Below are 14,404 nucleotides of genomic sequence, written 5' to 3'. Positions count from 1 at the left end.
TCATGGCCTGAGAGTTTTTAGGTGCCTTTTGGCAAACTCCAAGCAGGCTGTCATGTGCCTTTTACTGAAGAGTGGCTTCCGTCTGGCCAATCTACCATGAAAGCCTGATTTGGTGGAGTGCTGCAGAGATGGTTGTCCTTCTGGAAGCTTCTCCCATCTCCACAGAGGGGTTCAAGAGCTCCGTCAGAGTGACCATTGTTGTGGAAATATTGAATCAAATATTTCTCAGATACAAAGTAAAAGAAGTTGAGCAATTCCATGGAATAACTGATCTCTCCAGTCGCAGTACTCAATTCCATGGAATAACTGATCTCTACAGTCGCAGTACTCAATTCCATGGAATAACTGATCTCTCCAGTCGCAGTACTCAATTCCATGGAATAACTGATCTCTCCAGTCGCAGTACTCAATTCCATGGAATAACTGATCTCTCCAGTCGCAGTACTCAATTCCATGGAATAACTGATCTCTCCAGTCGCAGTACTCAATTCCATGGAATAACTGATCTCTCCAGTCGCAGTACTCAGATGTTATACTTTTTCACTCTTGCATAACGTACACATAGTCCTGGTACATAACATGTCTTCCCGGTACATATCATATCTCCCTGGTACATATCAACTTATTCCCGGTACATAACATGTCTTCCCGGTACATATCATGTCTTCCCGGTACATATCATGTCTTCCTGTCTTCCCGGTACATATCATGTCTTCCCGGTACATACCATGTCTTCCTGTCTTCCTGGTACATAACATGTCTTCCTGGTACATACCATGTCTTCCTGTCTTCCCGGTACATATCATGTCTTCCCGGTACATACCATGTCTTCCTGTCTTCCTGGTACATAACATGTCTTCCTGGTACATACCATGTCTTCCTGTCTTCGTGGTACATAACATGTCTTCCTGGTACATACCATGTCCCCCTGGTACATACCATGTCTTCCTGGTACATACCATGTCTTCCTGGTACATACCATGTCTTCCTGGTACATACCATGTCTTCCTGGTACATACCATGTCCCCCTGGTACATAACATGTCTTCCCGGTACATACCATGTCTTCCTGTCTTCCTGGTACATAACATGTCTTCCCAAATAAAGATACATAGCTTGTGGTTCTAGTATTGATTCATTAAAGTGCATATTCAATGATCTTCACATGTGCAGGCCTATGTTTCCTGTGAATGATTAACCCATATACGTGTCCAGTAGCCTTCGCAAGAGCAGACACGGCCCAGAACGGTCAAGTCTATGTGGATCCAACACTTCCATGACTTCATTCTGCCTAGGTTCTGTTTAACTCTATGTGGATCCAACACTTCCATGGTCTTCATTCAGCCTAGGTTCTGTTCAACTCTATGTTGATCCAACACTTCCATGGCCTCATTCTGCCTAGGTTCTGTTTAACTCTATGTGGATCCAACACTTCCATGGTCTTCATTCTGCCTAGGTTCTGTTTAACTCTATGTGGATCCAACACTTCCATGGTCTTCATTCTGCCTAGGTTCTGTTTAACTCTATGTTGATCCAACACTTCCATGGTCTTCATTCTGCCTAGGTTCTGTTTAACTCTATGTGGATCCAACACTTCCATGGTCTTCATTCTGCCTAGGTTCTGTTTAACTCTATGTGGATCCAACACTTCCATGGTCTTCATTCTGCCTAGGTTCTGTTCAACTCTATGTGGATCCAACACTTCCATGGTCTTCATTCTGCCTAGGTTCTGTTCAACTCTATGTGGATCCAACACTTCCATGGTCTTCATTCTGCCTAGGTTCTGTTCAACTCTATGTGGATCCAACACTTCCATGGTCTTCATTCTGCCTAGGTTCTGTTCAACTCTATGTTGATCCAACACTTCCATGGCCTTCATTCAGCCTAGGTTCTGTTCAACTCTATGTGGATCCAACACTTCCATGGTCTTCATTCTGCCTAGGTTCTGTTTAACTCTATGTGGATCCAACACTTCCATGGTCTTCATTCTGCCTAGGTTCTGTTTAACTCTATGTGGATCCAACACTTCCATGGCCTTCATTCTGCCTAGGTTCTGTTCAACTCTATGTGGATCCAACACTTCCATGGTCTTCATTCTGCCTAGGTTCTGTTTAACTCTATGTGGATCCAACACTTCCATGGTCTTCATTCTGCCTAGGTTCTGTTCAACTCTATGTGGATCCAACACTTCCATGGCCTCATTCTGCCTAGGTTCTGTTTAACTCTATGTGGATCCAACACTTCCATGGCCTTCATTCAGCCTAGGTTCTGTTCAACTCTATGTGGATCCAACACTTCCACGGTCTTCATTCTGCCTAGGTTCTGTTCAACTCTATGTGGATCCAACACTTCCATGGCCTTCATTCAGCCTAGGTTCTGTTTAACTCTATGTTGATCCAACACTTCCATGGCCTCATTCAGCCTAGGTTCTGTTCAACTTGGTTCTGATCCAACTTGGTACATTCTGCTGACACGTGTTTAATGATGATTGATTCTGCTCACTACTTCTGAGAAAACAGTATAGGTGTTGGAAAAATTCCCAAAGTACTGGAAATCTCTAACACCATCGGGTTCTTGGTCAACTGGTAATCAGGTTGTGGCATCTCAAACTTGATGGTTGAGTTGGAGACATGTTGCCACGCAGACATGGGTGAACAGGGAGTACAGGAGGGGGCTGAGTACGCACCCTTGTGGGGCTCCTGTGTTGAGGATCAGCGGGGTGAAGGTGTTGTTTCCTACCTTCACCACCTGGGGGGGGCAGCCCGTCAGGAAGTCCAGGACTCAATACCACAGGACGGGGTTCAGACCCAGGTCCCAGACCTTGATGATGAGCTTGGAGACGTGCGTGGCCACACAGTCATGGGGGGTGGCCCATCTGGGTCCAGGACCCAGTTGCAAAGGCCGGGGTTCAGACCCAGAGACCAGACCTTGATGATGAGCTTGGAGACGTGCGTGGCCACGCAGTCATGGGGGGCAGCCCGTCAGGAAGTCCAGGACCCAGTTGCAAAGGCCGGGGTTCAGACCCAGGTCCCAGACCTTGATGATGAGCTTGGAGACGTGCGTGGCGACGCAGTCATGGGGGGCAGCCCGTCAGGAAGTCCAGGACCCAGTTGCAAAGGCCGGGGTTCAGACCCAGGTCCCAGACCTTGATGATGAGCTTGGAGACGTGCGTGGCGACGCAGTCATGGGGGGCAGCCCGTCAGGAAGTCCAGGACCCAGTTGCAAAGGCCGGGGTTCAGACCCAGGTACCCGACCTTGATGATGAGCTTGGAGACGTGCGTGGCCACGCAGTCATGGGGGGCAGCCCGTCAGGAAGGCCAGGACTCAATTCCACAGGACGGGGTTCAGACCCAGGTCCCCGACCTTGACGATGAGCTTGGAGACGTGCGTGGCCACGCAGTCATGGGGGGCAGCCCGTCAGGAAGTCCAGGACTCAATTCCACAGGACGGGGTTCAGACCCAGGTCCCAGACCTTGATGATGAGCTTGGAGACGTGCGTGGCCACGCAGTCATGGGGGGCAGCCCGTCAGGAAGTCCAGGACCCAGTTGCAAAGGCCGGGGTTCAGACCCAGGTACCCGACCTTGATGATGAGCTTGGAGACGTGCGTGGCCACGCAGTCATGGGGGGTGGCCCATCTGGGTCCAGGACCCAGTTGCAAAGGGCGGGGTTTTAGACCCAGGTCCCCAACCTTGATGATGAGCTTGGAGACGTGCGTGGCCACGCAGTCATGGGGGGTGGCCCATCTGGGTCCAGGACCCAGTTGCAAAGGGCGGGGTTTTAGACCCAGGTCCCCAACCTTGATGATGAGCTTGGAGACGTGCGTGGCCACGCAGTCATGGGGGGTGGCCCATCTGGGTCCAGGACCCAGTTGCAAAGGGCGGGGTTTTAGACCCAGATACCCGACCTTGATGATGAGCTTGGAGAGTATGAAGGCAGTGGTGCCGAGCGATAGTCAATAAACAGCATTCTTACATAGGTATTCCTCTTGTCCAGATGGGTTAGGGCAGTGTGCAGTGTGATGGCGATTGCATCGTCTGTGGATCTATTGGGGCGGTATGCAAATTAGAGTGGGTCTATGGTGACAGGATAAGGTGGAGGTGATATGATCCCTTGACTAGTCTCTCAAAGCACTTCACGATGACGGAAGTGAGTGCTACGGGGCGACAGTCATTTAGTTCAGTTACCTTTTGCTTTCTTGGGTACAGGAACAATGGTGGACATCTTGAAGAAAGTGAGGACAGCCAACTGGGATAGGGAGGGATTGAATATGTCTGTAGACACTCCAGCCAGACACATATATAACGACACATACAGTATATAAATAGACTACGATACAGTACATATATTTATATATTTAATGTTATTTGTATTTTGCCTTTATCACAGTATAATATTCTACCAAAATGTGACTTGTACAGACATGTAGTATCAGGATAGTTCCAATCACTAGGTTTCATCTGACGAACTAAAAATCTGTGACCGCCAGGTAAGTCATTGAGAACACGACAATTGATCTGAAAATGATTCATTTAACCTCATAGTCCACCAATACCGTATGCGGGTTCGTGACTAGGGCTCAAGCTCATTAGCATAACGCACAATGCGAAAAAATATTCCTAAAAATATTTAACCTCCACACATTAACCTCTTCAGTCGACCCTCTACTTTTTTGAACATTCTGTTAAAAATCGCGCAACATTTCAGCGCCCTGCTACTCATGCCAGGAATATAGTATATGCATTTGCTTAGTCTATGTGGATAGAAAACACTCAGACGTTTAAAAAACTGGTTAAATCACTGCTGTGGCTTTACCAGAACGGCATTTACATCGAAAAGCACAGGAAAAACTGATCACTGAAAATGGGAAAATATATCCATGCGCTAATTGAACCCATTGATAAACGTGAACCACAATTAATTGACTGAGGTTGCAGTACCTACAGCTTCCACAGGGTGTCTAGAGTCTTGTCATTTCCTTCGAGTTTTTTCTTGGTCAAACACATACAGGACATCAGATCTAATCCGGTCTAGGACCGGATATTTTTGAGTTTCTAGCCGGACATTTTTCCAGACGGACAGCTAATGATCTTTACATCGCCTCCTGATGAATTTTATCGCTTATTAACGTTTACTAATACCTAAAGTTGCATTACAAACGTATTTGAAGTGTTTTTGTGAAAGTTTATCGTCGATTTTTTTGAATTTTAAAAAATGACGTTACGTTTTGAAACAATGTTTTTTTCGTTTATCACACAGTCTACATATAACGATATCTAGGCTTTATATGGACCGATTTAATCGAAATAAAGACCCAAATAGTGTTTATGGGACATCTAGGAGTGCCAACAAAGAAGATGGTGAAAGGTAATGAATGTTTTCTATTTTATTGTGCGGTTTGTGTAACGCCGAAATGCTAATTATTTTGTTTACGTCCCCTGTGGGTCTTTTGGGGTGTTGCATGCTATCAGATAATAGCTTCTCATGCTTTCGCCGAAAAGCATTTAAAAAATCTGACTTGTTGCCTGGATTCACAACGAGTGTAGCTTTAATTCGATACCCTGCATGTGTATTTTAATGAACTTTTGAGTTTTAACTAATACTATTAGCATTTAGCGTAGCGCATTTGCATTTCCAGAGCTCTAGTTGGGACGCAAGCGTCCCGAGTAGAAGCAACAGGTTAACAAGTAAAATAGCTCAAATGAAAGATAAACAAGTTGTTTATCTACCCAGCAAGTCAGATTTCTAAAATGTTTTACGGCGAAAACATAGCACATATTTATATTAGATCACCACCGAAATAAAAGGCAAGCGGCGGCCATTTTGTCCCAGAAAAAATCAAATTTAAAAGTAGGATTAAAAAATAAATAATTCACTAACCTTTTGAAAATCTTCATCAGATGACAGTAATATTACATGTTACACAGTACATTTATTTTTTTTCCAATAATATGCTATATAATATCCATAAATCTCGGTTGACAACATTTTTTAAAAAAACATGCTACTCAAATGTCCGGAGAAATGATGATAGCTCCGACAGATAACGTCAGATAACAAGCAATAAACATGACTAAATATACATGTTCTACATATATTTACAAAGATACACTTCTTCTTAATGCAACCGCTGTATTACATTTATTTTTAATGTTACAGACATCGTTCACTTGGCTATACTAGGAGTCGGCGCTCCGATATTAGCAGTACGTTTGGAGTCCACAGAAACCCAAAATAACCACATAAATATTCCCTTACCTTTGATGTTCTTCCATCAGAAGACGTGGAAGGAGTCATACTTACCCAATACATCGTTTGGTTTCACGTTGTGTGTCCCTGTATTAGCATATGCTAACAGCTTCAGCTGGAATGCATCAAAAATGACTTCTGGTCCAGCACTCTGCGCATTAAAACTTCCAATTTACATATTATATGTCGATTAAACTGGTCAAACGATGTGCAAAATCGAGCTTTATGCTGTTGTTAGCATGTAGAACAAAGGACAGCGCTAACAGACAAACCGGCTTCAAATGCTGCATGTTGGAAAAAGACGTACTCCAAATCGGCCGGCTTTAGAGTGCCCGGTTTTGAGAGGGACACGCGGAATTTCGCGCGCCAAAGGTGCAGGGCTCGTGCGATTCACACAGTGAACGCAGACATCGCGCTGAACTGATAGAGACTGTTCCTGGATCCGTAGCTGCCTGGGAAGAGTGTTGGCGATGACGTCAAAGTAGACCCAACTTTTCCATTGTTGACAGAGTGTTTGGGAGAATGGCTCTCCTGAGACTTCTGCTTTACATACAGACGTAATTTAAACGGTTTTAGAAACTTTAGAGTGTTTTCTATTCAATAATAATTTTTATATGCATATATTAGCAATTTTGGGTAAAAATATTTTCAGTTTACTATGGGTACGCACTTTCTCCAACAGGGGCAGTATAGAGCAGGAGTTCTAAGAGGTTAATGTATTTATTCTGTCGTCTGTTTAACAGGTGGAGGTCCTGCTGTGTCGTTGGCAGAGAAGGTCGACCCTGAAGAAGAACAGGAAGAGCCTGACCTCTACTGTATACATAGAGGACTCAAGGAATACACTCAACCAGCCTCCAGCATACCTAGCTACTGTACCCCGGGTACCACTGACTGATATGGATCCTCGCTACGGGTGAAGGAGAGGTGGTAGGAGAGGGGGGCTCCTCGTCATGGGAAGGAGGGAGTGAGAAAGGAGGAGGGAGAGTATGAATGAGAGAGAGAGAGAGAGAGAAAAAAACGTCGGCCCTCCTAATGACCTATCTGCCCAGCATGTCTGATATGGCTCATTTGCTGCCGGTGAGAGAGAACTAGACCGCTGCATATGAATGGCCCGTTAGGACCAGGGCTGTTCTGAAGAGGGCTGTTTTGAGACTAATGGATGGGGGGTTATTACTACCGCAAATTAAAATGCCCTTTGGGTATAATAACCTATTCGTTCTGAAAAAAGCTTGAAGCTTCAACTGGAACAAACTCACCTCTTCCACAGTACAGTACCAATGACACAAATGGTACACAGACAAATGTGTAGCGCCCACCTGTTGGGGACGAGGAGGATGAATAGTGTGTTTACATGTGAACTCTTCGTCAACAAACCTCTCTTTGTTTGTTTGTACATATTCTACTCAATTGTGTGTTCCTTTTAACCTTCCAGATTAGTGTTTCTTGGTAGTCTTAAAAAAAAAAATCGACTTTGAAACAAAAGTATACACCTCACACACGTGGTGATGGGCTTATTTATAAAAGAAGTTATGTCAGATAACAGAGTTGAAAATGTATTCAATGTTGAGTTTGCATTCCAGTATTACACTTTATGTACATCACAGAAGACTGAACTATAACAAAACCGTTTGACATAGAAACATCGGATTTATCGGCGTCATTTTTTTTATAAAAAAAAAAAAAAGTTTATTCATTATGCAATTCTGAAAAATATTGATAACATTTCACCCATGACGCCACTAGAGGGCGTCATTTCACTGCAGGAACTAGTGAACTTTCTCCATAAATCTGCGTACCAAATGGCACCCGGTTTCTTAGGTAGGGCATTACTTTTGACCAGGGCCCAGAGTAGTGCACCTTATAGGGAACAGGGTGCTATTTGGGGTACTTCCCTGGTTCTCTGTTCCTTTAATGACCTGTCTGTGTGCTGTACATTGGGATACTTCCCTGGTTCTCTGTTCCTTTACTGACACTCGCCTGAATGACCTGTCTGTGTGCTGTACATTGGGGTACTTCCCTGGTTCTCTGTCCCTTTACTGACCCGTCTGTGTGCTGTAATTTGGGATACTTCCCTGGTTCTCTGTTCCTTTACTGACCCGTCTGTGTGCTGTACATTTTCAGCTGTATCTTAGCCGACTCTGGGTCGGTGCCAATGTGTGTATTTACGTCTCACTTTACCTGCGACTGTACACAAGTAGCCTTGTCCGAGGAAGAACGGCTCACAGGGCCGGAGCCCCTGTTCCTGTAGAGTGAAGCAGCTTCAACGAACATCCTTACAGGAAAATCACACGTTTTCGGGAAACACTTCACAGGATGATCTTTCCCATTTAGTTTCATGTGGATTTTCACAATAACCTTTCACATGTGGATTACATTTCTCACATGATATTTCACATGAAGTGTCACATGTGGATTCAATTTTTTTCTAGGAGAGATTCACAAGCCCTGCAAGACAAAGGTGAGTCGTTATGATGAACACACAGTGTTTTCAACTTAAACACGTGACGCATTTTGTCATACATGGCTACATTGTGTATGTTTCTGTATGTTTCTGTATACAGTCATTAACATTTAACATGTCCTCAACTGGGATTTGAACTCACAACCTCTTGGTTCACAACCATTCCAATCTTCCTGCTTAATCATTAATATTCAACATGTCCTCACCTGGGATTTGAACTCACAACCTCTTGGTTCACAGCCATTCCATTCTTCCTGCTTAGTCATTCATATTCAACATGTCCTCAACTGGGATTTGAACTCACAACCTCTTGGTTCACAGCCATTCCATTCTTCCTGCTTAGTCATTAATATTCAACATGTCCTCAACTGGGATTTGAACTCACAACCTCTTGGTTCACAGCCATTCCAATCTTCCTGCTTGACCACCATGTCAGTAACTGATTTCTCCTGCATTGCTACACTTTGGACTTCAAAGTAAATCTGAGTTTAGTTAATAAGGATTGGTGTCCCACTAGCAGGACAACTTTGGGTGAAACTGGAGAGCGTGCAATTCAAATAAATATTATAGATTTTAAACATTTAGGTACATACAAGTGTCTTACATCGGCTGAAAGGTTCAATTCTTGTTAGTCTAACTGCACTGTCTGATTTACAGTAGCTATTACAGTGAAAACATACCATGTGATTGTTTGAGGACGACGCCCCACATCAAAATATTTTTCCACCGGCACAGGTTTAATACATTCACATACGATAAAATATTATTACTTTTTTAAAATTGGATTTGTCATCCAAAGGGTTCTTTATATCCCAAACAGTCAGTTTAGTTGGCGCCATCGATTTGAGTAATCCACTCGTTCAACATGCAGAGAAAGGAATCTGAAAAAAATATCCCTAAACTTTGTTTCAACGAGGCAAAATATGTTTCTATTTCCTCCTCAGATACACTAAAATGTAATCAAACTATAATATTTATTTCCAGAAAAGAAGTATGTTCAATAGGAAACCCATTTTAGCATCTTGTCTTCACGGCGCGAGCAAACATGAATTTCCAAGACTGTGTCCTTCTACTAAAACGAATATTTCTTCTTCGTTTTTGAAGTTACAAGCCTGAAATCTTGATCATAGACTGCTGACACCCTGTGGAAGCCAAAGGAATTGCATCCAGGGAGATCATTTCCAATATGAGCTTTTTCTTGCAATTCTAAGAGGATGGTCTCTCAAAAGGATTTGGATTTTCTCCTACCATATGTTATATTCTCCTACCTTATTTTAACATTTCTACAAATGTCAAAGTGTTTACTTTCTAATGGTACCAATTATATGCATATCATGGTCATGGCTTCTGGGCCTAAGCTACAGGCAGTTTACTTTGGGAATGTCATTCAGACAGGAAGTGGAGAAAAAAGGGGCCTAGCCCTAAGAAGTTTCAAAAAGTGGATATTCTACAGTCCACATGTCTGTTACTGTATATTCTACAGTCCACATGTCTTACTGTATATTCTACAGTCCACATGTCTGTTACTGTATATTCTACAGTCCACATGTCTGTTACCGTATATTCTACAGTCCACATGTCTTACTGTATATTCTACAGTCCACATGTCTGTTACTGTATATTCTACAGTCCACATGCCTGTTACTGTATATTCTACAGTCCACATGTCTGTTACCGTATATTCTACAGTCCACATGCCTGTTACTGTATATTCTACAGTCCACATGTCTGTTACTGTATATTCTACAGTCCACATGTCTTACTGTATATTCTACAGTCCACATGTCTGTTACTGTATATTCTACAGTCCACATGTCTGTTACTGTATATTCTACAGTCCACATGTCTGTTACTGTATATTCCACAGTCCACATGTCTGTTACTGTAAATTCTACAGTCCACATGTCTGTTACTGTAAATTCTACAGTCCACATGTCTGTTACTGTATATTCCACAGTCCACATGTCTGTTACTGTAAATTCTACAGTCCACATGTCTGTTACTGTATATTTCACAGTCCACATGTCTGCACAAAATACCCCATAATGACAAAGCAAAAACAGGTTTCTTTTTATTTTGCAAATGTGTGTAATATATATATATAGATATATACATATTTTTTTAAACAATGAAATATAACATTTACATATATATATATATAAATATATATAAATATTTTTAAAAAACAATGAAATATAACATATACATAAGTATTCAGAACCTTTACTCAGTACTTTGTTGAAGCACCTTTGGCAGCGATTACAGCCTCGAGTCTTCTTGGGTATGAGGCTTGTCGTGGAAATTTCCTTAATTACCAAATGATGAGAGAGCAAATCACACGAGTCAGAGTTATGCTTAATCTTCACCTTTAATAATAATTAAGCTTTTGCAATAGCATTTTGACTTTCAACAGTTCAGTATCTCTAATGAAAAGTTGAGAGTTCCTTACACAATGGCAAATGGGATCCTTTATAGCAAAGATCCACCTCCTCCTAGACGACATGACAAAACACAGATCTTAGGAACTTACACAGAGAGAAAACCTTACTTCAGAGAGGAATATCCCCTAGTCAGACAGAGTGGGCTATAGATTATCGTTCAGTTTGGTCTCCTAAACAAAGCTCTTATCTCATCCTTGGTACAAAATGGAACCAAGACATTACCCCCACCCTATGATATATATCAAATTGACATTTAGATAGAACCAATTCTAAATACAACCAATCAGAGGACAAACTCACAGAGAGGAGAGTGACCCTATAGGTCAACAAAGAGGGAGCATAGAATGATTCCAGACACTGTCACCCTTCTTTCCCCGATGAGAAAAGTAGGGAGTCACTGCCACACCAAAAAGATATGTTTACACATGATGACTCCTTGACCTCTCCCCTCTCTGTGGACCATGCAACTTAGTCCTGACAGAGAACAGATAACTGCCAATGGCCCACCACTATAGTACAACAAAATACATTCTTATGAGAAGTAACTCATAAGCATATCATGAAAATAACACATCTTATCTATGTTACTCAACTAATTCTGATAATTCCACAACAGGCTACAAGCTTGGCACATCTGTATTTGGGGAGTTTCTCCCATTCTTCTCTATAGATCCTCTCAAGCTCTGTCATGTTGGATGGGGAGAGTTGCTACACAGATATTTTCAGATCTCTCCAGATATGTTTGAACTCGTTCAAGTCCGGGCTCCGGCTGGGACACTCGAGGACAGTCCCGAAGCCACTCCTGCGGTGTCTTGGAACGTTGTCCTGATGGAAGGTCAAATTTGTGCCTCGACACAATCCTGTCTCATGGCTCTACGGACATTTCCTTTGACCTCATGGTTTGGGTTTTGCTCTGACATGCACTGTCAGGTGTGTACCTTTCCAAATAATGTCCAATCACATTACATTTACCACGGGTGGACTCCAAGTTGTAGAAACATCTCAAGGATGATCAATGGAAACAGGATGCACCTGAGCTCAATTTTCAGTCTCACAGCAAAGGGTCTGAATACTTGTGTAAATAAGTTTTTTTTAAATACATTACCCAAATTTCTAAAAACCTGTTCTGCTTGATCATTATGGGCTATTGTGTGAACATTGATGAGGAAAAATTTAATTTAATCAATTTTATAATAAAGCTGTAACTTAACAAAATATGGAAAAAGTCAAGGGGTCTGAATACTTTCTGAATGCACTATATTCTACAGCCCACATGACTGTCAGTGTTCTACAGCCCACATGACTGTCAGTGTTCTACAGCCCACATGACTGTCAGTGTTCTACAGCCCACATGACTGTCAGTGTTCTACAGCCCACATGACTGTCAGTGTTCTACAGCCCACATGACTGTCAGTGTTCTACAGCCCACATGACTGTCAGTGTTCTACAGCCCACATGACTGTCAGTGTTCTACAGCCCACATGACTGTCAGTGTTCTACAGCCCACATGACTGTCAGTGTTCTACAGCCCACATGACTGTCAGTGTACTACAGCCCACATGACTGTCAGTGTTCTACAGCCCACATGACTGTCAGTGTTCTACAGCCCACATGACTGTCAGTGTTCTACAGCCCACATGACTGTCAGTGTTCTACAGCCCACATGACTGTCAGTGTTCTACAGCCCACATGACTGTCAGTGTTCTACAGCCCACATGACTGTCAGTGTTCTACAGCCCACATGACTGTCAGTGTTCTACAGCCCACATGACTGTCAGTGTTCTACAGCCCACATGACTGTCAGTGTTCTACAGCCCACATGACTGTCAGTGTTCTACAGCCCACATGACTGTCAGTGTTCTACAGCCCACATGACTGTCAGTGTTCTACAGCCCACATGACTGTCAGTGTTCTACAGCCCACATGACTGTCAGTGTTCTACAGCCCACATGACTGTCAGTGTACTACAGCCCACATGACTGTCAGTGTTCTACAGCCCACATGACTGTCAGTGTTCTACAGCCCACATGACTGTCAGTGTTCTACAGCCCACATGACTGTCAGTGTTCTACAGCCCACATGACTGTCAGTGTTCTACAGCCCACATGACTGTCAGTGTTCTATAGCCCACATGACTGTCAGTGTTCTACAGCCCACATGACTGTCAGTGTTCTACAGCCCACATGACTGTCAGTGTACTACAGCCCACATGACTGTCAGTGTTCTACAGCCCACATGACTGTCAGTGTTCTACAGCCCACATGACTGTCAGTGTTCTACAGCCCACATGACTGTCAGTGTTCTACAGCCCACATGACTGTCAGTGTTCTACAGCCCACATGACTGTCAGTGTTCTACAGCCCACATGACTGTCAGTGTTCTACAGCCCACATGACTGTCAGTGTTCTACAGCCCACATGACTGTCAGTGTTCTACAGCCCACATGACTGTCAGTGTTCTACAGCCCACATGACTGTCAGTGTTCTACAGCCCACATGACTGTCAGTGTTCTACAGCCCACATGACTGTCAGTGTTCTACAGCCCACATGACTGTCAGTGTTCTACAGCCCACATGACTGTCAGTGTTCTACAGCCCACATGACTGTCAGTGTTCTACAGCCCACATGACTGTCAGTGTTCTACAGCCCACATGACTGTCAGTGTTCTACAGCCCACATGACTGTCAGTGTTCTACAGCCCACATGACTGTCAGTGTTCTACAGCCCACATGACTGTCAGTGTTCTACAGCCCACATGACTGTCAGTGTTCTACAGCCCACATGACTGTCAGTGTTCTACAGCCCACATGACTGTCAGTGTTCTACAGCCCACATGACTGTCAGTGTTCTACAGCCCACATGACTGTCAGTGTTCTACAGCCCACAGCCCACATGACTGTCAGTGTTCTACAGCCCACATGACTGTCAGTGTTCTACAGCCCACATGACTGTCAGTGTTCTACAGCCCACATGACTGTCAGTGTTCTACAGCCCACATGACTGTCAGTGTTCTACAGCCCACATGACTGTCAGTGTTCTACAGCCCACATGACTGTCAGTGTTCTACAGCCCACATGACTGTCAGTGTTCTACAGCCCACATGACTGTCAGTGTTCTACAGCCCACATGACTGTCAGTGTTCTACAGCCCACATGACTGTCAGTGTTCTACAGCCCACATGACTGTCAGTGTTCAGCCCACAGCCCACATGACTGTCAGTGTTCTACAGCCCACATGACTGTCAGTGTTCTACAGC

General features: G+C 43.6%; 1 protein-coding gene across 1 annotated transcript in view; it reads left to right on the top strand.

Annotated features, from left to right (window-relative positions):
- Positions 1–10,616, top strand: part of LOC135573810 (relaxin receptor 2-like) — a 217,333-nt gene extending 206,717 nt beyond the window's left edge. Inside the window, exon 21 of the mRNA XM_065023998.1 lies at positions 6,990–10,616. Within this exon, the coding sequence (XP_064880070.1) occupies positions 6,990–7,163 (174 nt within the window). The 3' untranslated portion in view covers positions 7,164–10,616. The remainder of the gene's footprint in view (positions 1–6,989) is intronic.
- The last annotated feature ends 3,788 nt before the right edge of the window (positions 10,617–14,404 follow it).

This window comes from Oncorhynchus nerka, linkage group LG10, assembly GCF_034236695.1.
Source record: "Oncorhynchus nerka isolate Pitt River linkage group LG10, Oner_Uvic_2.0, whole genome shotgun sequence".
Classification (NCBI taxonomy): domain Eukaryota; kingdom Metazoa; phylum Chordata; class Actinopteri; order Salmoniformes; family Salmonidae; genus Oncorhynchus; species Oncorhynchus nerka.
The sequence above is the reverse complement of the archived record's forward strand: the minus strand, read 5'-3'. Positions and strand labels throughout refer to the sequence as shown.